The sequence below is a fragment of the Syngnathus typhle genome, linkage group LG16, assembly GCF_033458585.1.
Source record: "Syngnathus typhle isolate RoL2023-S1 ecotype Sweden linkage group LG16, RoL_Styp_1.0, whole genome shotgun sequence".
NCBI lineage: Eukaryota > Metazoa > Chordata > Actinopteri > Syngnathiformes > Syngnathidae > Syngnathus > Syngnathus typhle.
This window is the reverse complement of record NC_083753.1, coordinates 1,594,792-1,619,201: the sequence shown is the minus strand read 5'-3', so window position 1 is coordinate 1,619,201 and position 24,410 is coordinate 1,594,792. Positions and strand designations below refer to the sequence as shown.

General features: G+C 48.1%; 2 protein-coding genes across 3 annotated transcripts; both read right to left on the bottom strand.

The window, feature by feature from the left end:
• Positions 1 to 1,741: 1,741 nt before the first annotated feature.
• Positions 1,742 to 9,370, bottom strand: crip2 (cysteine-rich protein 2). The gene is made up of 8 exons (XM_061301671.1): positions 9,211 to 9,370; positions 4,725 to 4,819; positions 3,680 to 3,737; positions 3,474 to 3,605; positions 3,216 to 3,284; positions 3,036 to 3,130; positions 2,850 to 2,907; positions 1,742 to 2,497 (listed from the first exon to the last, which is right to left on the bottom strand). The coding sequence occupies exons 1-8, from the start codon at positions 9,251 to 9,253 to the stop codon at positions 2,445 to 2,447; spliced, it is 603 nt and encodes a 200-aa protein (XP_061157655.1). The 5' UTR covers positions 9,254 to 9,370; the 3' UTR covers positions 1,742 to 2,444.
• Positions 9,371 to 13,176: 3,806 nt separating this feature from the next.
• Positions 13,177 to 24,390, bottom strand: mideasb (mitotic deacetylase associated SANT domain protein b). 2 transcript variants are annotated; one of them, XM_061301661.1, is made up of 14 exons: positions 23,919 to 24,390; positions 22,536 to 22,701; positions 19,382 to 20,760; positions 18,447 to 18,713; positions 17,370 to 17,694; positions 17,220 to 17,286; positions 16,579 to 16,721; positions 16,395 to 16,498; positions 16,247 to 16,322; positions 15,696 to 15,784; positions 15,463 to 15,612; positions 15,301 to 15,390; positions 14,830 to 14,993; positions 13,177 to 14,746 (listed from the first exon to the last, which is right to left on the bottom strand). In XM_061301661.1, exons 3-14 carry the CDS (start codon positions 20,615 to 20,617, stop codon positions 14,512 to 14,514), a joined length of 2,946 nt encoding a protein of 981 aa, XP_061157645.1. In that variant the 5' UTR covers positions 20,618 to 20,760; positions 22,536 to 22,701; positions 23,919 to 24,390; the 3' UTR covers positions 13,177 to 14,511. The 2 variants fall into 2 exon arrangements, with proteins under 2 accessions (XP_061157645.1, XP_061157646.1); XM_061301662.1 differs by lacking the exon at positions 22,536 to 22,701.
• Positions 24,391 to 24,410: the final 20 nt, after the last annotated feature.

Sequence of the window (24,410 nt, the reverse complement as noted above, 5' to 3'; positions counted from 1 at the left end):
AGACAGATCCACAGCACCCTTTTTCTATTCTTCTGTCACTGTTTTTCACTTTTTTGTTTTTTACCGTGACAAATTATGGTATGAAAGCAAGAGAAACTTAACTAGGTACACTTGCACAAGTTCATGGATTAGATGTGACTATGGAGTGCGAGCAACGGCGGCAGTGTAAAACCGAGACGAGGTGTTGAGTTGGAAGACGACGAGCCGCAAAATGGAATGCGATGACGCAAACAGACAACAATAGCATTTTTTTGTCCCATAGTGACTAAATGCGGCAGAAATAACGTGAGTATCGGCGACGTGAGCGTTCAGCTGCTCCTGTGATGTCACTACATTGCTCCCACCGTTCCCACGATACAGTGGGCTCCCCCGAGGACCCTCGTTTGGAAGCATATCACTTAGGAAAACATGGGTACCATGATTGTGTTATTGCTACAGGAGGCGGTTGCCGTGGAAACATCACTTTTCTCAGACACGCGGCATTCCAACCGAGCATCAAGGCTTTTTTTCCCCCCTCTCATTTTTGGAGGTCTTCAAGTTCAAACAAAGCATTCATAAAGCTTCACTTCAAAGATCGGAATGAAAAGTAGGATGAAGTTCTGCATCGTAGAAGTAGCAGGCCTACTACTGTTGTAGTCGTTGGCGTTGACATAAAAAAAGTATGAACGTTCTGTATAGTAGCAGAAGTAGTAGGAGTAGATTATATTTAAAAAAAATATTATATACTAAATATAATAAAATTAAGCCTGCATAGTAAAGTATTAGTAGCACATGAAGTTCAGTACAGTATAAAAAAACAACATGAAAAGTAATATGAATTGAAGTTCTGCTTAGTAAACAACATAAATAGTAGTATGAAGTTCCGCTAAAATTAGTAGTAGACAAAAAGTAATCTGATTTATTTTATGGAATTAGTAGTCGTGGACAGGGATGTTTGTGTCGTACTAGGAGTGGTGCGACTGGTGACACAACACTCCGCATACTGTTCATAGCTGCTCGTGCTTTTCTCACGGGAAGAATGCGAACGAGGACAAGCGACTTCATTTCTGCTTGTCAACATTGACAAGCAGCAATTAGGCGCAGGAAGTGGGTCCTTGTTTGCCTTCTACGTGTGGAACCAAGTATGTCGCCAAGACGCTTCCAACTTCACAAACACATGAACACGTGAAACTTTCAACCACTCCCTTGCACAAATGACGAGAGTAGAGTTTCTTGCACTTTGGCATCAAAAACACTCCCAAATCTCACCCGACACCTGACGGCTCCCACGACGCCACATACCGGAAGTGATGTCACAGACAGCAAGCGGCATCAAATCATTCCGATTTTCTTCTCTTCGGACACTTCATTAGGGACACCTGCCTAATCTATAACGGGATTCAAAATTCAGTAGTGGCTAAAAGAAACATCCAAAGAGGACCATCTGAATTTATTTAACGACTGCACAATAGCAAAGCAGTGCAATTGCGCCACCCTACGGCGACGTTGGTCAATTACACATGTACTCTAACATTAAATTGTTTTCTGCATGTACGGAATTAAGAATGAAAAAACGATGCATATCTTTCATCAGATGCATTACATTTTGTAAAAAAGAAACTTCTATATATATATATAATGCGAATTCTTATGAATTTTGAAGTACATACCAATTATACATATACACACATTACATTGTAAACGTGTATGAAACGACACTGCATTAGCTTTAAATGTTGAAGCAAAAACGCAGGCGCCAGACTGTGCATGTAGTGTGGCTTTATTGCATCTTGGAAACGACAGACACCACAATCTGTTAACAACAGAAACAGGTGGAGACGACCACGAATATTAATAATAATAAAACACGTGTCTGCCATACATTGAGTGCAAAGCTAAACTAACAAGAGCAACACATGGCAGTGTCTACACTAAGGAAACACTTTGTCATCCAACAGCTTGACCTCTTCTGAATGTGTGGAAATGACAGGAATACTTTTTTGGTCCCCAATGGGGGTGATTCATGGCCTCGCCTGGCTTGACCGCCCAATGGCAGGACGCAAACAGGCCGACAAGCACTCACGCTCACATTCACACTTCAGGACATTTTCAAATGTCCAAACAATGTTAACATAAGAAGATAATAACGGTGCTGTAACAGTCAACTTTAGCATGTCGTCAGGCTGTCAGAACTATTAAATATGGCATTGAGAAAAAATACACGAGTTCCATTGGCAACACAACAATCTCCTGCTTTTTCTGTCCTCGACACCACTGAAATTTTCTGTGGTTAAAAACATCTTTTTTTTCTTGAAAGGAAAGGCCATGCAAAACTTGGTCGTGAGGAACATAACTCATGTGTGCAGGATTTTTTTCAAAAACAGTTGCTTGGAACAATTGGGAAAGATGCGGAACAAGTTGTCAGGAGAAGGTGGCGATTGAGGAGGGAGGGGAGGGTAGCGGAGTTACTGCTGGGCCGGCTCATAGATGTAGCTGCCCACGCCGCCCGTGTTGACGCCTGGAGAAGGAAGAAGCACAAAGGGCCACAAGTCGGGCAAGGCTCATTTGCATAAAGGGCGCTGGAGTACACGGGTGGGCAAAGTCAGGTACAAGAGTGGTCAGGTACAAATGGTGGTCATGCTTCGACATCAGTTTGACTTCATGTTCATTCTATGAATTGATTTTTAATTCATTTAACTTACTTTAATTTATTTAATTTTAAAAGGTGTTCACCACGTCTACAAACGAGTTGGCCCTTGAGTACAAAACTTTGCCCACCCCTCCCTTGTGGAGTCTGCATGTGTGTACACATTCAGGTTACGGTGGAGCTGATGATATTCAACGGGTCAACAGCGCCTCCTAGCGGTTACCTTTGGGCCCAAAGAGCACAGCGTAGCATGGCTTGTGGCAGTAAGGCTGGCCGTCGTGCTGGAAAAATTATTTAAAAAAAACAAAATAAATAATAATAATAATAAATGTAGTGATGACTGCATACGTTTTAGCAGCATAGTATCAAAAAAGTGGCTAAATTGTAGCGTCATGTTGCCGGCGGTTACCTCGGCGTGCCCACCGGCAGACAAAGTCTTGCTGCATCTCTCGCAGCGCAGGCAGGGGCGATGCCAGTCTTTGCCCAGCGACGTCACCTTCTCGGCTGCATCACGCGACACACGCAAGGATCAAAGTTGCTTCAAGTCGCCTCATCTGGTCGTCTCATTTAAATGCATTGTCTCACTCACCGAAATACACCTTCTTGTTACATCTGGGGCACATGTTGGCTTCGCCGGAAAAAGTGGTGATACCTCCAGCTGTACGCGCACACACACAAAATTGTTTAGAAAAGAAAACATTAGCACAAAGATAACATTGGCTCGACAGTATTTTTGAGTCACTCAGGCGTTTTTTTTTTTTCTAATATTGCCAACCAAAAGCACAACTATGCTTTTACAAGCTAGACAAACAGAGAAAGTCTACGCATAATGTAATATCTGAATCACCTTTGGACGGCGGCTTGGCGGCGGACGTCTTCTTTTCCTCGGCCTGCCCAAGGGCGTCGTCTCCGCCGGTCGACGAAGCGCTGCTGGCCGGTGTGTCGTACACGTAGGAACCGGCGCCGCCAATGTTCACACCTGCAAACATTCAAAGTGATGCTGAAATGCATACCTTCATTTAGGATTAAAAAATAAATAAAAATGTAATGCACCTTTGGGTCCAAAGAGGGCAGCATAGCACGGCTTGTGGCAGTAGGGCCTTCCGTCATGCTGAGAAGACAGAATAGGATGCATGTGATGCTTGAGAATGAACTCCCATTATTGTGTGTGTGTGTGTGTGTGGGGGGGGGGGGGGGGGGGTTAAGATCTGTCACAGCAAAAACAATATTTCAAAAGGCAGACTGCATGCTTCATAGGACTGCACCCAAAAAAAACACACTAAATGTGTGACTCTTTCCAAAAAGGGACACTCTTTTCCACCTGACTGATGATGTCATCGCCGCCGGACCGCTCCACCCAACACAAAACACGTCAAGTTTCCACTTGAACCCTTGCCGGCCCGTTGCATGCTGGGAATGCGGTGGGGAGTGTGACCGAGGCCCCCGGGGAGGGAAGGGAGGGTGACCAGCAGTCCAGCGCTTAATGACTGCAGATGAGGAGGAAGTGGCAGCTCGCATTCTGACAAAACACTTTTTGTGTAATTGTCATCAAAAGCAAAAGTAGCTGGAAAATATTTCAATGTCAGTGTGGGAAGCCGACTGCTGGGAAGCGAGTGGGCTGCACTGCTGATAGATGGAGCGAGCGCACAAAAAAAGCAGTGTGTGTGTGTGTGCACGTGATGTTCTGAAAAAGCCATCAGCCGGGTAGTAAAAATCCAGAGCTTCACTTATCAAATCAAAGCGAAGGACACAGCAGTCCAGTTCACACACACGCGCACGCACACGCGAGTGACACATTCTGGAGAGGTTGAAAGCAGGAAACTGTGACAACTACGCAGCATTGAACGCAATAAGTCTTGTTAATAAACAACAATAGAGGAGGAAGGAGGAAGGAAAAAAAAACTCAAAGTCAGAGGTGGGACTGACTGACCTGTGCTTGAACTAAAAACAAAAAAAAAGTTAAAATGTGACTGTCATTTTTTTTTTTTTACCTGTACAAAAATTACATCTAATGAAGAAAGATCCAATGATGATCTAAAAATAAAAACAGACAAGAGGGCTCTCGCTTGAGTTGTGGCCAAAATGTGGTCATACTGACCTCAGCGTGGCCGCCGGCGTTGAGCAGCTTGTTGCAGCGGTCGCACTTCAGGCACAACTTGTGCCAGTCCTTGCCCAGCGACGAAACCTTCTCGGCTGCGTGGGGGGAGAGGACACACAAACAAAGACACGCAAGCGTGAGTGCGACACACACAACAACAAGGCTCTGTCTTTGTTCTTTGTCAGAAGAACGATGAACTTGTTTTGCAATGGTGTCATCAGGCCAAGCCAGAGATGACTGGGGATGCCTGTGAACCAGACAGGATGCTACGATGATGTCATCAAGGGACAGACACGCAGCTATGCGGTCCAGGTCCAGCTGGAGCGGGACCCCCTCCTTCCCAAGTCCTTTGTGTATCCCCCTGCGCCTCCCCTTCAGTTTACAGTTCACCCATCCTGCCTCAGATGACCTCACCCACACCGTCAAAACTGAAAGATAATTTCAATTTTGGAGGTTTTATTTGCGGTTAAGCGTAAATCTCAATTTACGCACGTTCCAATCAGTTGAATTTTAAAACGGCATTAATTCTTCCCGACCTATTTTTTGCTCAGTATTTTCAATTTTTTAAAAATGGCACAAAAATATGAAATAGTTCCTTGCAAGTGTTTTAATTTTGTACCCAATTTTTTTTTGTAGTTCCAGACCGACCTAATAATACTCACTCCAACAATAAGTCTGTTCGCACACAACGGTGCCCCAAGGAACCGTGCGGGGGCTGCAGAGGAAAGGCCTTCTCTTATCACGGTGGGACACAAATAACCGGATACCCAAATGGGTTTCTGACCAAAGACCCCCCACAACAAATATCCCGTCAAATTCCTGCGATGAAACTGTTTCCGTGCAAGTAACCAAAGCAAACATGGGGAAGTCAAACACAGAAGTCCAGGCAGTGCAATGCAGATGGAGCGCTAATGTTAGCCGCTAGCGTTAGCTGTTGACTGGCTCGCCCAACGTTGGGAAAAAAAACTAGATTTACAAAGTATAATTTAGACAATGGTCAGATAAATTCCACACTAATTTATTGTTATTGAGTGCCTCGTAGTTCGAAGGCGCGGGTTCGAATCTTTGGTTGAAGTTTGGCGGCTCCCAATCATCACCTTTGTGCGACTTTCACTGTTTGTGTGTCACGACGTAACGCGGAGGTGTCAAGCAACAGTACCTGCCGCTTTTTGATTAATCCCCTCGAAAATCCGAGGACGCCCATCAACATCCTGACACCTCTCTCTCTCGGTTCTAAAAATAGACCTGCCCGCCACTGGGCCTGTACTCGAGTGCACATCAGAGAATGAAAAGCGTATTGTTAAAAAAGAAGTGTTGTGATTGTGGTGAGTGGGGGAGGTGGCTCAGCGTGTGTGGCCTAGATGATGCTTTCAACCTCCCCACCCCCAGTGAAGCCGGATCAAAATCCTCATTATCTGCGGGAATGACATGTCAAGGATTCAGCTGGACGGTTGCCCTAACAACACATCAACTGGATGTGGCGGATCCCACCGACGACTTAATCGCGCTCGATTTGTTCGGACCAAACCGAGACCAGACAGACTAAAGGGCTCGTCCTTCCTCTCAAAAGTGACGACACCCCAGGGTAGCGATTGTTTTTTTCATTACGCAGCGGATATCCCAGAATGCAGCATGGCGGGAATGTCCCGACAATCTATAAATCGAGCGCGGCGTTTTCAAGCGCGGATGTTGGATGGTAATGGCTTTGACAGATGCAGGAAAGCCATGCCGAGCTACAGCGGGAATTTGGATGCCCTTTATGATTGGTCCTGTCGACTGGTCGCAGTTCAACCTGCGGTACCGCTGCAGCTCTCTCTTTCTGTGGCTCGGCCCGCAGCTGATGCAACTTTGTGACAAAATTCAGCTCCGGAGGTCGTTGGTCGCCTCGGCCAAGTCGAAGTTCCCCGGGCGGGCTTAGCGCCCCTCCCTCGGCGGATAAAAAGAGGCCGACCTTGTGAATTCTTCCGTCTGACGTAAATGGGCTGCAGTTAACTCGCATCCTGTCTGGGTTGGTCACAGAAAGCCGGCGGGCAAAACGCCAGCCCTGCCTCGGTGACGAGTTTCTCGCTTTAGCTTTGAGAGAATTGTCGCAAAAAAGTCACAAGTGAGCTTCCTCAGCTGGCAAAGTGATACTGGACCGATTTAATGAGTCAATGTCCTCAGCAAAGTAGTTTGGCCTCTGTCAGGTGAAACGTGACGCGCGGTACTTTCAGTGCTTTCACCTGCGTCTCCATGAGGGGATCGTGTTTGCACCTCCAAAAAGGCAGAGGCAGCCTGGCATTGAGCGGCGGTTACGCAATGGCAGAGCGCGGGAAGCGGCAACTCAAGAAAATGGACGTTACGTAAGCAGCGAGGAGCATTCATGCGGTCGGGCGGAAAAGCGGCCACTCTGCTGACGGCAGGATAAAAAAGGATATTGTGTGGTCAAAGTGGCATTTAGGTGTGGGGGGAAAAAAAGAAGTGCGGCTGATGGAGGGGACGCCAGGGGGAAAAAAAGCCTTGTGTGAATGGAGACGTCGCCTCTAATTAGATTCCATGAAGCACTTTTGGGACACTCGTGTTTGGCTGCCTTGTGACATGAAGCGTTGTTCCCCAAATCGGAAATTTGAGAAATTGATGCATCAAGCAAGACCTCAACAAAACTTGAACTTTTCGCCACGAGTTCCTTGTTTTTGTGTTGTTTGGCAGCTTTTAACTTCAGCCGACAGACGAGCAGAGGCGCGACATCATAACAACACCGTCTTAATGCAAGCAGATCATCTGCGTTTATTTGACCATCAATCTCAAAGTAACCAATGGAAAGTTCCACTAACATTTCCACCCCAGACTGTGGGATTGATTTTTTTTTTTTCTTTCTAAAGAGGGGAGTCAAGTGTTTTGACTTGTCGCCTGCTACGATTCGATAAATGGCGACAACAGCTGGAAGTCGCCAAGAGTAGCTTACCACCATCGACCGCCAAAGGAATTACAATCAGTCAAACGGGGCAGGAAATGGCTTTTTTCCGCCCGGCCGTTTGGAATCCACCCTGCCACCGAGTTCGGTGCGGCGGCCTCTTTGGAACTCGCTAAATCTGGAATTGAACCGCAGCATGAGTAGGCTGAACGCGGCGAGCTGCATCAGCAACATGAACAGGAATTTGTAAACCTGCGACAGAACCGACCGACCCAATGTGTCGCGAATTACATATTATTCCCGCGCCATTCCAGGACGAGTGCTGAGTCCACAGAATCTAAAATCATCTGAAAACCCCAAAGAGTTGCCACGTTAACTGTCTTCTTCCATTCCCTTGTCATGTGGGTTTTCTTTTTTCTTTTTTTTCCCCGAGAGATGACTGGAACTTAAATACCGTAGCAAACGCCTCCTCGTGACGCTAAGCTAGGCGTGCGCGCTTGTCTCCCCCATCATCTTTACGTCAACACCGCACGGGAGGCGACACACCCTGAGCAGAAATAACTCTGCTGTTACATAAAATGACCGCTCACTTCAAGCGTCTTGCGTATGCTTCCCTGGGCCCGTGTTTTGATTTTTTTTCATTTTCTTTTTTGGCGGGATGAGCAGCAGCTGTCTCACGCTACTTAGAGGCTAGAAATTAAAAGCCTGGTTTAATCTGCATGATTGAATCAACACAGCAAATCCATCATATGGCATATATGCATTTAAATATATTTTTTTTAATTACAAGATCCAGATCCTTGTTGACATCTAAGCCTGATGTGGGCATATGGTGTTTTTGCACACTTGGCAAGAGTGTCGCCCTCATTCGCTGCCAAGCTGCCGTGTGGGCCACAACAACAAATTAAAATGGCGGTAATCTATGAGTCATCAAATGATAACTGAGATGGTGATTATGTAGTTTTAATCATGTGTGATTACAGTGCTTTTACTTTCTGAATGAAAGTCAGAATGTCGGTACCGTGACATCACTAACTGAACAATGCAGACAAGTGGGACAGCTTAAAAAGGAACATACATGATGCTAACTATTCTTTTCGCTATGGAAAATCATGTGGTTTGTCTTCTTTTTGGAAAATGAACGATACAGACAAATGTAACATTTTTTATCAGTAATTCTTTTCAAATGCTACATCAATCTCTTTGGGAAATGAATGACGGAGACAAGTGCACCACTGACTGTATGAGCAGTTACAAAAGTACAGCAGAGTACACTAAATGTGAATGTTTAAACGACCACATTTGTGACGATATTTGCTTTTCCCCCCCTCCTAAAGTTGGCCTCTGACAATCATTTACATTTCCCAAGTGACTCTCTTATTATACTTAAAGGAATGTAAAACGTAAAAAATTAAATTAGTAGCAGTGTGGAGATATGCCTAACTTACTATTTTGAAGTCATAATTCGGGATATATTGCTGTTATATTAAGATGAGCTAACGTGGTTAAGGGGGAAAAATCGATATTTTGGCTAGTGGGACTACAATTGGGTCAATTTACAGCGAAAGCAGAAAAACGGGTGAAAGTACTCACCGAAGTAGACCGTCTTGTCACACTTGGGACATTTAGAAGCCATGTCTGGAGAGAAATGTGATGTTTTGTGGTTGAATGGGAGCAACGTGCGTCCTGTTGTCGGCCCACAACGAGTGTCGTCGTGACGTCCACACGAGCGCCAGAGTCTAGTCAAGCAGGCTGCCGTTGCTCATTTGCATAGCCGCGCCTTCGGTGCATTCACGTGCATCGGGAAAAGAAATACTCGGTTTACAAAGAAGGATAAGCGATACAAAAAAAAATACAAACATGTAAATAAATACTGCATTTTACAAATAATATACAAGATGTAATAATAATGAATGAATAAAATATACATGACAGATAGGCATACTTGAAGTCACTACTGGGGAATTTAATTTTGATTCATTTTATTTTGTATTCGTTTTTAATTCAAACCTATTTTAATAAAATTTTATGAATGAATATGAATATATTATCACTGCATGATTGATGAAAATGATTGTCTAATAAAAGAAAAACTCAATGCTAATAAAACTCCATCCATTCATCCATTCTCTGAAGCGCTGTTTAAAGGAATGAATAAAGGGGAAAGTGACTGAACTACCCACAAACGTCTTGGAGTGTATCAAACTCAAGGCCCCAGTGACGTGCGGTGAGGTTCATGACTGGGAAGGCACTGACGTCACCTCAGAGGAGGCAAGGCAGGAAGTTGCCTCCTCCGAGCGACTCGTCTTCGGTTTTAACTAAAAATTCAGCGATTTTGGTTCAAAATGATACAAAACTACTGAAATTAAAAGGAAAATAATAAAATTATAATAAAAACACCGCTCCGTGCGTCGTCACCTTATCGTGGTGGAGGTGTTTGCGTGCCCCTATGATCCTAGGAGCCATGTTGTCTGGGGCTTCATGCCCCTGGTAGGGTCACCCATGGCAAACGGGTCCTATGTGAGGGGCCAGACAAAGCCCGGCTCACACTAGCCCCTTATGATGAATAACATAAATGGATTTCGTTTTCCCTCGCCCGGACACGGGTCACCAGACCCCGCTCCCTCTAGAGCTAGCCCCCCCCCCCCCCTCTGGAGCCAGGCCTGGAGGCGGGGCTCAAAGGCGAGCGTCTGATGTCCGGGCCTTCGCCCATGGGGCCCGGCCGGGCATAGCCCGAAAAGGAAACGTGGGTCCCCCTTCCCATGGGCTCACCACCTGTGGGAGGGGCCAAAGGCAGGGACCTTGGCGGTCTGATCCCCGGCTGCAGAAGCTGGCTCTTGGGACATGAAATGTCACCTCTCTGTCTGGAAAGGAGCCCGAGCTGGTGTGCGAGGCAGAAAAGTTCCGACTAGACAAAGTCGGACTTGCCTCCACGCACAGTTTGGGTTTCGATACAAGCCCTCTTGAGAGGGGCTGGACTCTCTTCCACTCTGGATTTGCCCACGGTGAGAGGCGTCGAGCAGGTGTGGGTATATTTATTGCCCCCCGGCTGGGCGCATACACATTGGGGTTCACCTCGGTGAACGAGACGGTAGCCTCTCTCCACCTTCGGGTGGGGGGGACGGGTCCTGACTGTTGTTTGTGTCTATGCACCAAACGGCAGCTCAGAGTACCCACCCTTCTTGGGGTCCCTGGAGGAAGTGCTGGAGAGCGCTCCTTCTGGGGACTCCATCGTTCTACTGGGTGACTTCAATGCTCACGTGGGCAATGACAGTGAGACCTGGAAGGGCGTGATTGGGAGGGATGCACCCCCCCCCCCGATCTGAACCCGAGCGGTGTCCTATTATTGGACTTCTGTGCTCGACACGGATTTTCTATAACGAACACCATGTTCAGACATAAGGGTGTCCATTTGTGCACTTGGCACCAGGACACCCTAGGTCGCAGTTCGATGCTTTGCGAAATGAGTTTTCTCCCCAGGATGTCCGGGCTCTCCCTTAGAGATAGGGTGAGAAGCTCGGTCATCCGGGAGAGACTCAGAGTAGAGTCGCTACTCCTCCACGTTGAGAGGAGCCAGATGAGGTGGCTCGGGCATCTCATCAGGATGCCTCCTGGACGCCTCCCTGGGGAGGTGTTCCGGGCATGTCCCACAGGTAGGAGACCCCGGGGACGACCCAGGACGCGCTGGAGAGACTTTGTCTCTCAGCTGGCCTGGGAACGCCTTGGGATCCCCCGGGATGAGCTGGATGAATTGGTTGGGGAGAGGGAAGATGAGCGGAAGAAGATGGATGAATGGATAATAAAAACAATTGAGTTAGGTTTTTCCTCTTTTCATGATGGCAGGGGAGACACGGCCTCCCTTGCCTCCTCTGACCACACGTCCCTGCAAGGCCCGGGGTCCGGATCTGACCCAAAACGTAATTTATAGGATGGCTTTGAAAACACATTATGTGCATTAACGGCACACCGAAGGAAACTTCAACGGGGCCCACAGCATTGTCCGAGTTTGATACCCCTGTAGTCTGCAAGCTTGACTGCTTTTGAGCTTTGCTGAGGCACTTTGCCCTTTCGTGTAGCTATGGGCCCGGCTTCACAGAATCACAATGCTCCCTTTGAGAGCCACTGACTCGTAGGAATGCATTGAGGCAATGGAAGAGCGCCTTGGGTGGATCCCGTGCCTCCTCCGCTTCTAATAAAAACGTCAAGCGTCATACGTGGAGAACGACTGAGTCAAACGTTTCATTATCACATTCTCAGGCGGAGCGACTGAGGTCATGCACTTTCACACGTACTGTAGGTGTCGTCTGTCTGGCTGACGAAAAACAGACGCCGGTGGCGGAAGAGCCGATTTCAGTAGAGTATTGCAAGCCTGGAGTACAGTAAGCTTTGTTTCCACCCATCAGCATAATACGTATCTATCATTTTTGTAGTAGTTCAACCATTTTTCGAGATTATATCACTTTCTGGCACCCTTTTATTGGTGGGACAATACAGTAGTGTCAGGCTTGGTCGTAAATTTTTGTATAGTCTATATTTTGTTGCCTTTATTGCAAGGCAAGGACACGGCAATGTTCTTTCTCTTTGCTCCAGTAGACTCGCAACTGAACTGTATATCCTCATATACACTTGGAACATTCAATTCTGGCCCTCTGTGACTTTTGTTCTTTGCAGTTGCTAAACTAGCAGTAAAAATTCAACAGTGGTTGTAAATTGAGACACGGCAGGGTCGCATCTGGTCGAATTTCTTGAGAGGCGACAGACATATTTGCTGTGAGCATCTGTCGGAAGTCGGGCGTTGCCGGCACATGCACAGCCCGAACTAACAGGTTTGCGTTCAATATTGAAACATTCCCAAAAGGCCCGCCTCACCGGCTGCCGGATTATTTTAGAAACAGACGGCGTGCGGCGTATAGGAGGCGACGGCAGCAAGATGATAACATGCCGGCGGGCAGACTTGAGTGTTGAGTGTGATTCCAAAGGACAGATACATTATCTGGTGGATAAGACTTAAGAGCTTTGCTTTGTCTCCTGGCGTCTCTTTTTGGCTATTTCTGCATGACGGATGTAACTAGGTTAGGTTGGCCCAACACATCAGTTAGGTTTTGAGGTTAAAGTTGATGTCAGGACTTTGAGCTCAGGGGAAGGTTTGAATCAGTTCAGGGTTCGTATCTGTCACGGACTAAGTGACCTGCTGCAGTGGGATTGGATAAGCCTGCGGAGACACAACAAAGCGCCTGTTTGTGTTTTTACCAAGGAGCGGGAGGGCGAGTGACATTTTCTTTGGTGATGGCCAGTTGTGGGGGTTATACCCAGTGGGAGAGCACTTGAGATTCCACTGGAGTCCATTTTTAGGCATGTAGGTCCCAAATGTCTTCTTTCGTCACTGTGGCAGCACTAGGATTATTATTAGAGAGGAATGAGGCGGGGAAATATTTTTCATCCATCCATTTCATCCTGTTCAGTTTATATAAAAAAAGGGATCCGCAATAACGCTGCTATGCTGCCCTCTAGCGCCAGTTAAAGTGTACTGAGGTCAAAATCAAATAAAAATATTCAAGGTTTAAGGAACATCGTAAAAGTTTAATAAACAGTGCTTCATAAACCCTTTGCCAAAAATGTGGTAGAAAACAGAAACAAATAAGTTACACGGTCGCAGCCGTGATTTCTTTTTTTCCCCCCAATCAGTGTGAACCACCTAGGAAAATAGCGTAGAAAGGTTTGCAAACTAAGAACCTCACTCACATACCCTTTGTATATATATATATTAGCTAAATATATTTTTACATTTCATTTTTTCTCTTGCAAGAACAGCAGTCAAAAAAAAGTGAATATAAATTACACATATCAAACAGGAACAGTCTTGCATTTTGCTTTGTTTTTCATCATTAACACACACACACACTCGGTCGATGCATAGACTCAAGGACATCTACGATTTAACGGTTTCAAGACCTCTTCATAGGCCTTTGAGAGAAAAAAAATAATTCAGTGACTGTCGCCATAGCAACAGACCAGAAACTGGGACCCTTGAGACTAAGCGAAAACATCCACCCTCCTCACACAGTGAAATGGATGTAAAATGTGTGTGTACGTGTGTGTGTGCGTGCGCACAGCAGAGTATGCCAAGTATAAAACCACATGTAAAATGAATCTATAACAAGTAGGAGGGAATCAGCTATGCTTGAGCCCAAGAAGAGGCCTCTTGGCTGGGGTAGATCACGATGGCCTTGACCGCCGTCAACTTGCACACTAAATAGCATAGCAATGAACCAGGCAAATTTAAATACCATAATCTACATAAATATCAGTTGGGGGGGGGGGGGGGGGGAGTTCGCCTTGAGTCCCTACACCAGGAAGAGGTCTCCTGGTTGGGGTAGAATGTGGTAAAAGCCCCAGTGAAAAGTGTTTTGTGTGTATGGTGCTCAGTCTATTGCAGGCCTGCCCTTTGAATCCTTCACAGTAACCGACAGGCAGCCATCCGATTGGCTGAAATAAATTAGAAATAACAGGAAACTGAACACACTCAAGATATATCACAAAAACTATGAACAAGAGTAATAAACACAACAGGAACCACAAAGTGGCCACACAGGACAGAAGGAATTACAATACCCTGGATATGTACAGTGTTGTAATTGTTTTTTGTTTTTTTGATTGTCAAAAAAGCATGAACTCTTTCAAAATGCTAGAGTGCAACAGGGGCGCCACCTTCTTGTAAAAAGGTCAAAGGCCCTGGAAAAGCGGGAAGGGGCAAAAGCCTGGTGATCGCTGCAGGCGTGCGTGCGTATGTATGTGTATATATATATATATAAAAGTAGCGTGGCTTTTGATTGGAGGTTGTAGAGCTTAGAGAACCCGCACACGTCCCTGAAGGTGCGGCTGCATTGAAGTGCGTCACTGCCAGTCGTCATCGTCGTCGTCCTCACTGTCGGACGTGACGTCGTCCTCATCATCGCTGTCGCCGCCTGCCTGCCGCGTGCCATTCTGCTGCCGGGCGGCCATGAAAGCGGCGGCCTGGGCGGCGCGGGCGCGCTCCTCTGCCTCCTTCAGGCGCAGGGCGGCGGCCTTCTTTTCCTGCTCGGCGTGGCTCTTCATGTGAGCGCTACGGCTCTTCACCTTGTAAAACACCCTGGTGGAGAGACGGGACAGAACTCTGTTGTGGAAGTCCCACGTGATGATTTAACGGTGTTCATGTAATATTCAAGAACTGACCTGCCACATTTCTTGCAGGGGAACTCTCCCTCGGGGCCGCCGACACCCTTGTTGCCCGTTGGGGGGCTGGTCCTTGTTGGGGGGCCGATAGCATGGGGAGGCGGTAGCGGTCGATCCCTGGCCACGACGTCCTCCTGGGCCCTCATGATCAGGACGCTGGTGGTCTGCGCACAGTGGAAGATGTCATGTGAGGCTGGAAAAACAAGCTTTCCTGCAGAGTCATTGTTTATCATCGCCAAACGACGTTACACAAGTCCACTAGGGGGCAGCAAGCACAATAAACACAATAAGACGGCAATGGTAAAATGTGCGTTTTTAGTTCTTAATATATTCAGATGACACAACTGGCAATGAGACTAAAGTGGGCTCAAAAAGTCACTTAACGAAAGCAAGAAAACGGGTGGATAAGTGAGGCTTTGTTCGTCCACACTTTTCCTTTGTGCATTGTGTTCCTTTTCCCGTCCGACTCACGTTCTCGGCCGCCCCAACGGGGCCGACATCCTGCTTCCTGTCGGCTGAGCCTTCCCACAACTTGCTGTCCTCCTCCCGCCGGTGAGAGGCCTGCGGAGGCATTTACGATGAGCGGCAAATCCCTGCCACCGCTTAAAATGAAAGCAGACGTGCGATGCTGACCTTATTTGGGTTGGTCTGGCCTTCTTCGCTCGCCGCGCTGTCCGGAGGCGACGCCTCGCCGTAGACGAGTGTCCCGTTGCGGCCCACCTTGACGTGCTTTTTGTACGCGTAGTAAAACTCCACGCACTGCCCTACCGTCTTGGTGCTCACCTGCAGAACGAGACAAATCGCTGTTGGTATGCATGCAGACTGTTTTTAAAGGTCGCTACCAGATTTTATGTTGTCACACTTGCCTGCTTTTGCACCATGAAGAAATCCTTCTTGCAGGTGGCCATGCCTTTGTTGAACTGACGTCGCTCGGCCGCAGACCACTTGTCGGATCCTGATGGACACGATCAAATATTTAGCATGCACGTGGCGTGCTAGCGGCTAACCCCCCGCCTTTAAAACAGAGATGATCAACAATGGCTCTCCTGTCTCCTGCCCATGGGGGAGGGAGGCGGTAGATTAAACACACGCTGGAACAGCACTCCCTGTGGAACCCCCCCGACCAAACCCCCCCACCCCTGCTCGCCCATCACCTACGCCCTCTTGGCTCGGGCAGCTGCCAACACTCAGAGGGAATGTTTGGAAAGTCCATCACATTTGTACTTGCTGCCATTTTAAACACAACAGTGGCGCAATCTTTATCGACACAATTCAACCGTTTCATAACGCTCGTCTTTATCACCTAGAACTAATACAGCGTATGCATGCGTGATGCACTTGTTATTTCGTCCACTTGGGGTCACCATCTTTACACTATTCACGTGTACCAGCGAGGACGGCGGGCTTTAAAGCAAACCTGAGTAGTGGTAGTCGGACAACTGATGGGACTTGGGAAAGACGGGATCGCTGAGCATGAGCAGTGATAAAGCTGCCTGAAAAACAAGCAAAACATTCATTGGCTTGCAAATCGGTGCCCCAAGGCGGGGCTGCCGCAAGTGGCTCACCATGATGTCGCCGCTGCAGCGGTGCAGACAATGGTGGGCCAGCTCCTGGTTGCAGCCTCCTCCGTACAAAGCGCTGGAACATGCCAGGTGCATCAGGTCTTTCACTGACAAGGACAAAGAGACTTTAGGGGTCACCTCATCCGCACGCCTCTGTCAGTTGACTTTTCAGGCATGGGGGGGGTACCTCTTTTGTGGTAGTCAGGCTTGTCCTCCAGCTGGGTCAGCGGGGCCCAGAGCAGCTCGGCTCTGTGAGGGTCCAACTCCACCAGGGAGCGTGGCCTCAGATCCGGCACCTCTGCTTGGTACCGCGAGCCCAGATTGATCCGTCTGGTGAAATAGGGATTGTTCATATGAGTGAATGACTTTGTATTGACGGCAAATATTGCTTTGTGTTGACAAATTATGCTTCCTGTTACTGACTTCACACCTCACATATTTCAGGTCGTGGTACCTCGAGATACATGTTTAATTTGTTCTCTGACCAAGCTTGTACCTCAAAAACATGTAAACAAGAGTCACACCTCTCATGAATCATGACAAGAACATCGCGGTGACGTGGACTTTTAGCGATTTTTGAGATTTTTTTTTTTTTGCCCAAGGTGCTGTTTATCGTGTACGTGTTTATCAGACGGCTTACGATTGCCGAGGGTGACTCAGCAAAGCAGTGTTGGCTTTGCAAATTCAACACGTTTCACTGAGGACAGCTCATGATTCACCTCGGTGTTATGATCTGGATAATTGCCTGTGGAGCGTGCACTACAGTGAGGTGCGTGTGTTTCTGCGTGTGTGTGTGTGTACTTTCACTGAAAACAGGCAAACACTCACGGCTCAATGCTGACTGGAGTGGGCTCACTCACTGCGGACAGAACTGGAGGAGTCATGTCGTAGCTACCTGAACCAGCAAAAAAAAAAAAAAAGTCTTCTGATTAAGGGATCAAATTAAGGTTAGGGTTTGACTTTTATTGTTTGGTGTACCTGAGCAGAGCAGGCTGCGGGTGGCCGACTTGGGCGTGACGGACGGTGGTGCCGCTGCCGCCAGGAACGTAGAGAAGTAGAGGCCAGTGCCCTCACGCACAGGACTGAGGATAGGCGGCGGCGTGTAGGGCGGCACGGCCAGCGGGTTATCGGCCAGGCGGACTGGCGAGCGCAGGTGGCTGTGGTACGGCGTGACAGCCGAGTAGATGGCAGGCGGCGCCATGAAGGCGCCGCCCGGCTTGGGCGACGGGATGAAGAGGGGCTCAGGCCGGGGGCGCCGCTTCAGCTTTTTCACGTCATCGTCTGCTCGTGCGCCCTCGCCGTTCTGAGGAAACACCATGTTCCACCAATTCAATTTCCTTTTTTTTTTCCTATGCTAACTTATTATCCAACTCGTGCAACAACAATATAAATGTATGATTGTACTTTTTTTAAAAATTAATATTTGATTTTATTTCACCTTATTTTTTTAGTGAATTTCAATCTGTTTATGTTTAGTAACATAAACGTGTCATCTCATTAGTGTTAAGGTTTCTGGTTTTAATTGTTAGAGATATGCCTATTTTTTCCCACTTGCTGGACAATTCATAAAATAAATACCCATTTGCATTAATCTGTTTTATCTGGGACAGCGTCGACTCCCCTTTTCCAATCAAATGAAGGGGAAATGTGAGGAGCATGGCAATGGGGGGGGGGGGCAGGGGAAAGATGGATATGGGTGGGGGATGGGCGGCGAGTCTATGTGTGTGTATGCAAGGTGGGGTGGGGGTGCTATGTAAGGCCCTTTTGGCGTAATAGCTGGAATTTCCACACAGAGAGGACGCGATGGCTCTCGTCACGTTCCAACATGGGGTTATTGTTTCCAGTGTGGCATCATGAATAACTGGTGAGAGGAAGGGTTGCATTCATTTGCATCAATCATGACAACATGCGTAACTCAGATGGCTGTGGTCTTTTGTTCTGTTTTCACTGCATGGATTAGTTTGTTCCTCAAATGTCCGATGCTAAAAGTCTCACCTCTGTCTGAACGAATAAATGTATGGTGACTTAATGGAAATGACAAGGCGCCACTGGTACCTGCCCCGAGCCCTCTGTCAGCGAGCTCCTCAGCGAGCGGCGACGAGTGACGATGACGGACGGCTTGCGCTCGGCGCCGGCGCTCTCCAACGGGTTGGGGGGCCTGGACGGCGGCGGCCGGTTGGACGTCTGCGCCGCATCCTCGACGCACGGCGCCGATTCCAGTCGCCGCACCGGCACCGACACGGGGATAACGAGCGGGAGCAGGCCGTCGTCTCGCGGCCGCTTCATGCCCGGCTGGGTGGGACCCCAGGGTTTGTGCGCCTCCTGGGGAACAGGACAGAGAAACAGAAAACTAATCAAATGGGTGCGTTGGAATCGAGTAAATATTGAAATATCTGCCTCTTGCTGAAAACGTCTGTGAGCGAGTCCTTCAGTCCTTAGACACTTAGGAACAGTTTTACAACTGGAACCAAAATGTTGTGTCCTGAACCATTTTTTAATTTTTTTTATTTATGTCCGTAATGTTTGCATTTGTCAAAAACGGTTTGAAATATTTGTAACTTTTGCCGCCAGTGGTGCACAACCTAATGTGATTGGTGGTGGAAACGCCCAGGCAGCACCCCGAGGTTTTGCTGAGTGCTGCATGAAGTGAGTGCGTGAGTGTGTGTTCGTGCGCGGCGTTGGGGGGAAGTGAGCCTCTCTGCTTTGATGGATTTGGGGGGGGTGCAGGCATGCAACCAAGCACACGGTCCGTACGAGATGTCAGCAGGCAAAATGTAGGCCACGTTGCGTTCCACTGACTGAGTGTTGTTGAGCAACTTGTTGTGTAATCGCCGTGCATGACTCTGCATGATACTGGCCGGCTGGAGTCGGGTTCCTATTTGTGTTTATTGAAATGTAACACGGGCAGGTTCATTTTGTATAAGTGGGATATTTTTTTGTGGACAAGCCAACGGTTAAGATTCAGAACCTGAACAAGTCAGGCCACGTACCTTGATGTCCTGTGATGGCAGCGTCTCCATCTCTGAGGCCTTCTGTGCAAGCGTTTCCAAGTTGACTTCCTGAGACACCCTGCGCTTCCGCTGCGGCGTGCTCTGGATGACCCCTGTTGGGGCCGCCAAGATGTCGGTGTAGCCGCGTGTCCCGTTCTGGAGGTCTTGCAGCGCCGGGTCGCCTGGGAAGGGGTTGTCATCCGACGGTGCGCCTCCTTCCTTGGAGAGGCGCCGCGACCTCCGGAGGTTCTGCGTCTGGGGTAATGGATCGGGCAGAAAGGAGGGAAGCGACGGCGGGTCTGATGGGTGTGGCTCTGGGGTGATGTCCTGGATGAGAGAGTCCTGGATTTGGGGGGGAACGGCCGCCAACGACGGGTCCTGGGAGTGTGCGAACTGCGGGTGGGAGTGCACGTTGGGCGGGTAGTAGTCGAGCACATGCTGGCTTTGTTGTTGCAACTGCTGTTGCATTTGGACCTGCTGCTGCTGCTGCTGCTGAAGTTGTTGCTGGATGAGGTTCTGCTGCTGTAGCCGGGGGAACTTGGCCTGTGAGGAGTAGTTGGGCGGGTTGGGCAACCTGGCGTTGCCTTGGTAGCTTTGGTAGTAGGCGGGCAGGTGCTGCCGGGGCTGCCCGAAGGCCAGCTGAAAGGGCTGCAAGACGGAGCTCCCCACCGGGTGGGACGCGCTGTTCGGCTGGGGGTTCAGCGCTCCAGGTTTCAGGGTGTCCTGAAAGGACTGCTGCTGGTTCCAACCGAGGCCCCTTGCCTTCACGGCGTCTCGGTAGAAGTCCGGCGTCGGGTCGGGTCCAGCCGGCTGCTCGTCTCCAGCATTGTCTTTTACGAAGGCTGTCTGGTTCCCCGAGTCGGTCAAGTAGTTGGCAAAATGTTGTCCCCAGTTGGCTACGCTGGTCCAAGTGGCGGCTCTAAGTTGCGGCTGACCGGACTCCTGGTGGGCCCACTTCATAGGTACCGTCTGCTGATAGTGACCCCTGTTCTGGTCACCCTTGTCAGGGCTGAAGATAACCGAGTTGAGGTACACACGATGGCCCTCTGGATTGGACGCCGCGTCGCTCACTGCCACCGTTTTCTCGGGCTCCTCCCCATCCTGGACATAGTAGGACCCTTCGGTGCGCTGGCCGCTCTCCTTCATGACTCCGGCGGGATCAGAAAAAAACGTGATTCGTTTGCCCGTTCGTTTTGCGCCAGGTTTCTGCTGGGCCGGCACGCTCATGGTCAGCATTAAAAAGCCGGCGTCGGGAAAAACTCTTCGGTCCCACTAATTGCTCAAGTCACTTAAGTGCAAGTCTGCACTACACCGGCATCAAAATGTATTCCTCTTTCAAGGCTGATGCTTTTTTTTCCCCCTCATTCACAGGTGACACCCTGTAAGGACAAAATGAGTGAAATCAAAAACAGTTCACCACAACTGTCAAGTTTCAATAAAGTCAGCTTGTTTTCAGAACATATAGTACTGCCACAAACCCACCCAACAACTATGACTGCAATCCATTCCATTTGGGGGGAGGGGGTCACGTTTGCAATTCCCATGAAATGATGAGTCATGAACAATTTAAGCTCAGTAGAAAACATCTCAAAGCCTACTCGTAAAAAAGAGACTCAGCAGTCCCATTGCTAGAGCCTCGGACTGATTGAATTTGAAAATAATCCAATTATGGTTTTTTTGGAGGGGCTAATGAAGGAAGCGTGAATGAAAGTGAGCCAGTGCAAGTCGTGATGAACAAGCGAGCAAAACAAAGTCCAACGCTCCTGTGAGGACTTGACAAGCCTGTCATGATTTCATATCGCCATGGCAACCCTTGTCATGGACATAATTAAGATTTGGTTGTCCAGATTTTTGGGCAGACTTTGGCGATGGTGCCAGCTTGCCAAGTGTTTGTGGTATTTAACAAAAAAAAAAATTAAAAAGAAACTAAAAAGATAAGTACAACTCATTATGCATTACAGAAGAACGTTGCGGACGTCACACACAAAAAAAAAATGCACCCTCTGACAAATCAAGGAAGTGCTTGGCAATTGTCACCCTTTCCCCGACGGGCGAGGGGCTCCTTAAAATAGACGGGCTGCAGCTGTTGGGATCCTGCATGCTTGCTCGGTGGGCCGAAGGCGACCGCACGCTCCTTCCGCACTCTGCGCGTGATGTTCGGTTCCCTGGAAACCTCTGCCGTACTGACGCTGCAGGTCAACACCATCACATGTAAAACTTGAAAATGCAAACCGCGATCCTTTCAATGACAATCAATGCAAAGTGAAATCCTCCTATCTTTCCATCTGTTGTTACCATGACTCATATCCGACCCACATCCAAAACATGTCACTCGAAGTGTGCATTCTCAAAGCAGCCTCCGTGCATGCAGAGAGCCATGTTGCAATCTTGCACACATGGCTTGAGGCTGCAGAATCTTTAGATCAAGGTGGAAAGGAAATTAATTTATGGGTGAGATTTGTAGTGATGGCCCAGTTGAGGCAGCATCAGTGAACTTCTGGGCTATCGGATGATTGTTAATGTCGGACCCTGATGGGTGAAGGAAGAAGCCAAAATACGGACATGGAGAGAGCATGCAAACTCCACACAAGGCCTGATTCGAACCCAGAACTTTGGACCAGTGAGGCAGATGTGCTAGCTCGGTCTTGGGTGAGCTGAGGTGGGGTAAAACCCGGACTGCCCGCCAGGGTACATACAGACAAACGCCCATTCACACTTGAGGAAAATTAGCTCTCATAATCTTTGGAATGTGGGAGGAAGCAGGGCGAAAACATGCAAAACTCTCCACTAGAAGCCCAGATTCGAACCTCACAATTGTGACGCAGACGTGCTAACCATTTGTCTACCGTGCCAAGAATAAATAAACAAACATGCAGGGATCACCTAAAATAAACGACAGGCACCGTTAGCCGCCCTAATCCGTTGGCAGAAGACCTGACTTTGCACGCGTGGGTAGGATCTCCGCCCTACCGCCACCGCTCTACGGCATTGTGGTAACAGCAACAAAAACGGGGGGGATTATCAGGCAACGACGGGCAACCAAAACAATGCGATTGTCAACAAGGGACAACTGTCACATGTGCACAACTTGCAAGACAACAACAACAAGATGGACACCGCGCGCGCACACACTTCCAAGGCTCGTTGTACTTACGTGTTTTTGTTACGAAACTCGGGCTGCAGACGACGGTGACAGTTGTTCAGTCCGTCCGCACCGTGCAGAACCGCGGCGGCGATGACTGCTGCGGTGCTTTGCCCGAGGTTGACTCATGCTAGGCGGCTGCTGACCTCACTCCCCTGCGCCCCCCTCCTTCTCCTCCCTGCGCTTACAAGAGGCGGAGTTCGAGACGGTGGTGGCGAAACAACAATGCTAACCTGACTTAGTGCTAATATAGCTATTGCACATGATTGCGAGGACGATTGCATGAGTCGTACTCGTGCAAAAGAAAACGGTTACCAATGCTATCTTGTTGACTGGCTGTTTGTCTTGTGACAACCGTCCTAGTCCCGCCTTTTTGTTTTCCGGTGCCCTTATAAGGGCGCTTCCGGTGTGACAAAGTCACTTACCGGGCAGGCTCGCTCACAAGGCTTTACGGGAAATTCCCACACACATGCAGGACTCGCACACATACTAAACCAGGGAGAGAGGGAATGTGGTTGTGAAGCTTCACTTTTACTTCCGAATACAACCACGGTGCTATTTTGAATGAATCACTTGACAGGTTTAATTGCAAAGTTTAATTCAGCCAGAAAAGCAAAATTGGGCCTGGGGGCAACATCCGGCCTGCCCACAGTTACAGACCGGCCCTCACAGTGGCCATTAATAAAAACATACAGTGCTTTTATTTAGAAATGTATGCTTGAGGTTAACATGTCGTCTTGGCGTTCGGCAAGTTTTTCATGGGGCCCGTTTCCAAAATGAACTGCCGGTTGATAGCACGCATGAGGCGCTGACTATGGTGGCCTCTGAGTAACAATGTCACAAATTTCTTCTGCACCACTGAAAATGGTGGCATCATGAAGCGACAATAAAGTGTAGAAGAAGAGCGGAGGAATGTGGACAACAAATGTCTGCTCCGAAGCAGGCTTCACTCAGAGCCCGTCTCCATGGAAAGGCCATACTTGAAGGCTAGATTCAAAGGCCACAGATTCAGACACTCGCGTGTGGTTAAGTCGCACAGGAGGTTACACTATGTGGCCTTTAAATTTGGATTTTGGAGGGCACAGCCTACAAATTTGGACGCAGTCATGAGCCATAAAATTATGTCAGTAACAGATCTGATTATACTAATATTTTAAAAAACGGATAGATATTTGGTGGGTAAATCGAGTCTACCATAATTTAAAAGATGAAAATGCAGATCTGCTCTGATAAATTCCTCCACAAGACGTCCCGGTGTGCCAGTGTTTGTGTATCACTGCGCATGCGCATAAAGGGGTCGTTGGTCCACTCATTGACGACGAAAAGCTCTTTGTCAAAAAAAAACCCTCTCATAAACATACACTTTAAAACACACACAAAACACGCAGTACTTACGCTTGGTCTGTTTGTTCTCCAACGACTTTGCCCACCACCACTCCACGATATCTTCCAGCAGCAAAAATGGAACCTGCCATAACAAATCTCTCCACAAGGCGTCACTCACTTCACCGGTAAAGCAACTGAGCGGCGATGTACGAGGTGATAAAAGTCACACATCGTAGCAACTCGATAGCTATTAAAACCAAGCACACAATGTAGTGTTTTGATTGGAAATGTTGGTTAAACGATGAAATACAGCAAACATCGATACTCGACAGACTTGCCGATGCTGGCCGAGCCGCTATTTGTGAGGGACGACGCTTGCGTGCAAAGACAAACAAATTACAAGATAGTTATTACCCTGCTACACGTTGATCCGCATATTCGTCGCCTTACCCCCTACTTTCCTTTACAAAATCACAACGAAACGTTAATAATAATGTTACTATATTAATCGTATTACGATTAAAAGTATTTCACTTTTTTTCTAAACGTTTAACACCTTTA

Excerpts from the sequence above, each read along its gene's own strand:
- crip2 (XM_061301671.1), bottom strand. The coding sequence starts at position 9,253 with ATGGCTTCTAAATGTCCCAAGTGTGACAAGACGGTCTACTTCG. Across the intron at positions 3,738-4,724 it reads ACGCCGGCGGCCACGCTGAG|CATGACGGAAGGCCCTACTG; the intron begins GTCAGTATGACC and ends CTGTCTTCTCAG. Across the intron at positions 3,606-3,679 it reads TGCCCTCTTTGGACCCAAAG|GTGTGAACATTGGCGGCGCC; the intron begins GTGCATTACATT and ends GAATGTTTGCAG.
- mideasb (XM_061301661.1), bottom strand. The coding sequence starts at position 20,617 with ATGCTGACCATGAGCGTGCCGGCCCAGCAGAAACCTGGCGCAAAACGA. Across the intron at positions 17,287-17,369 it reads CCGCAGCCTGCTCTGCTCAG|GTAGCTACGACATGACTCCT; the intron begins GTACACCAAACA and ends TTGCTGGTTCAG. Across the intron at positions 16,499-16,578 it reads GCCTGACTACCACAAAAGAG|TGAAAGACCTGATGCACCTG; the intron begins GTACCCCCCCCA and ends TGTCCTTGTCAG.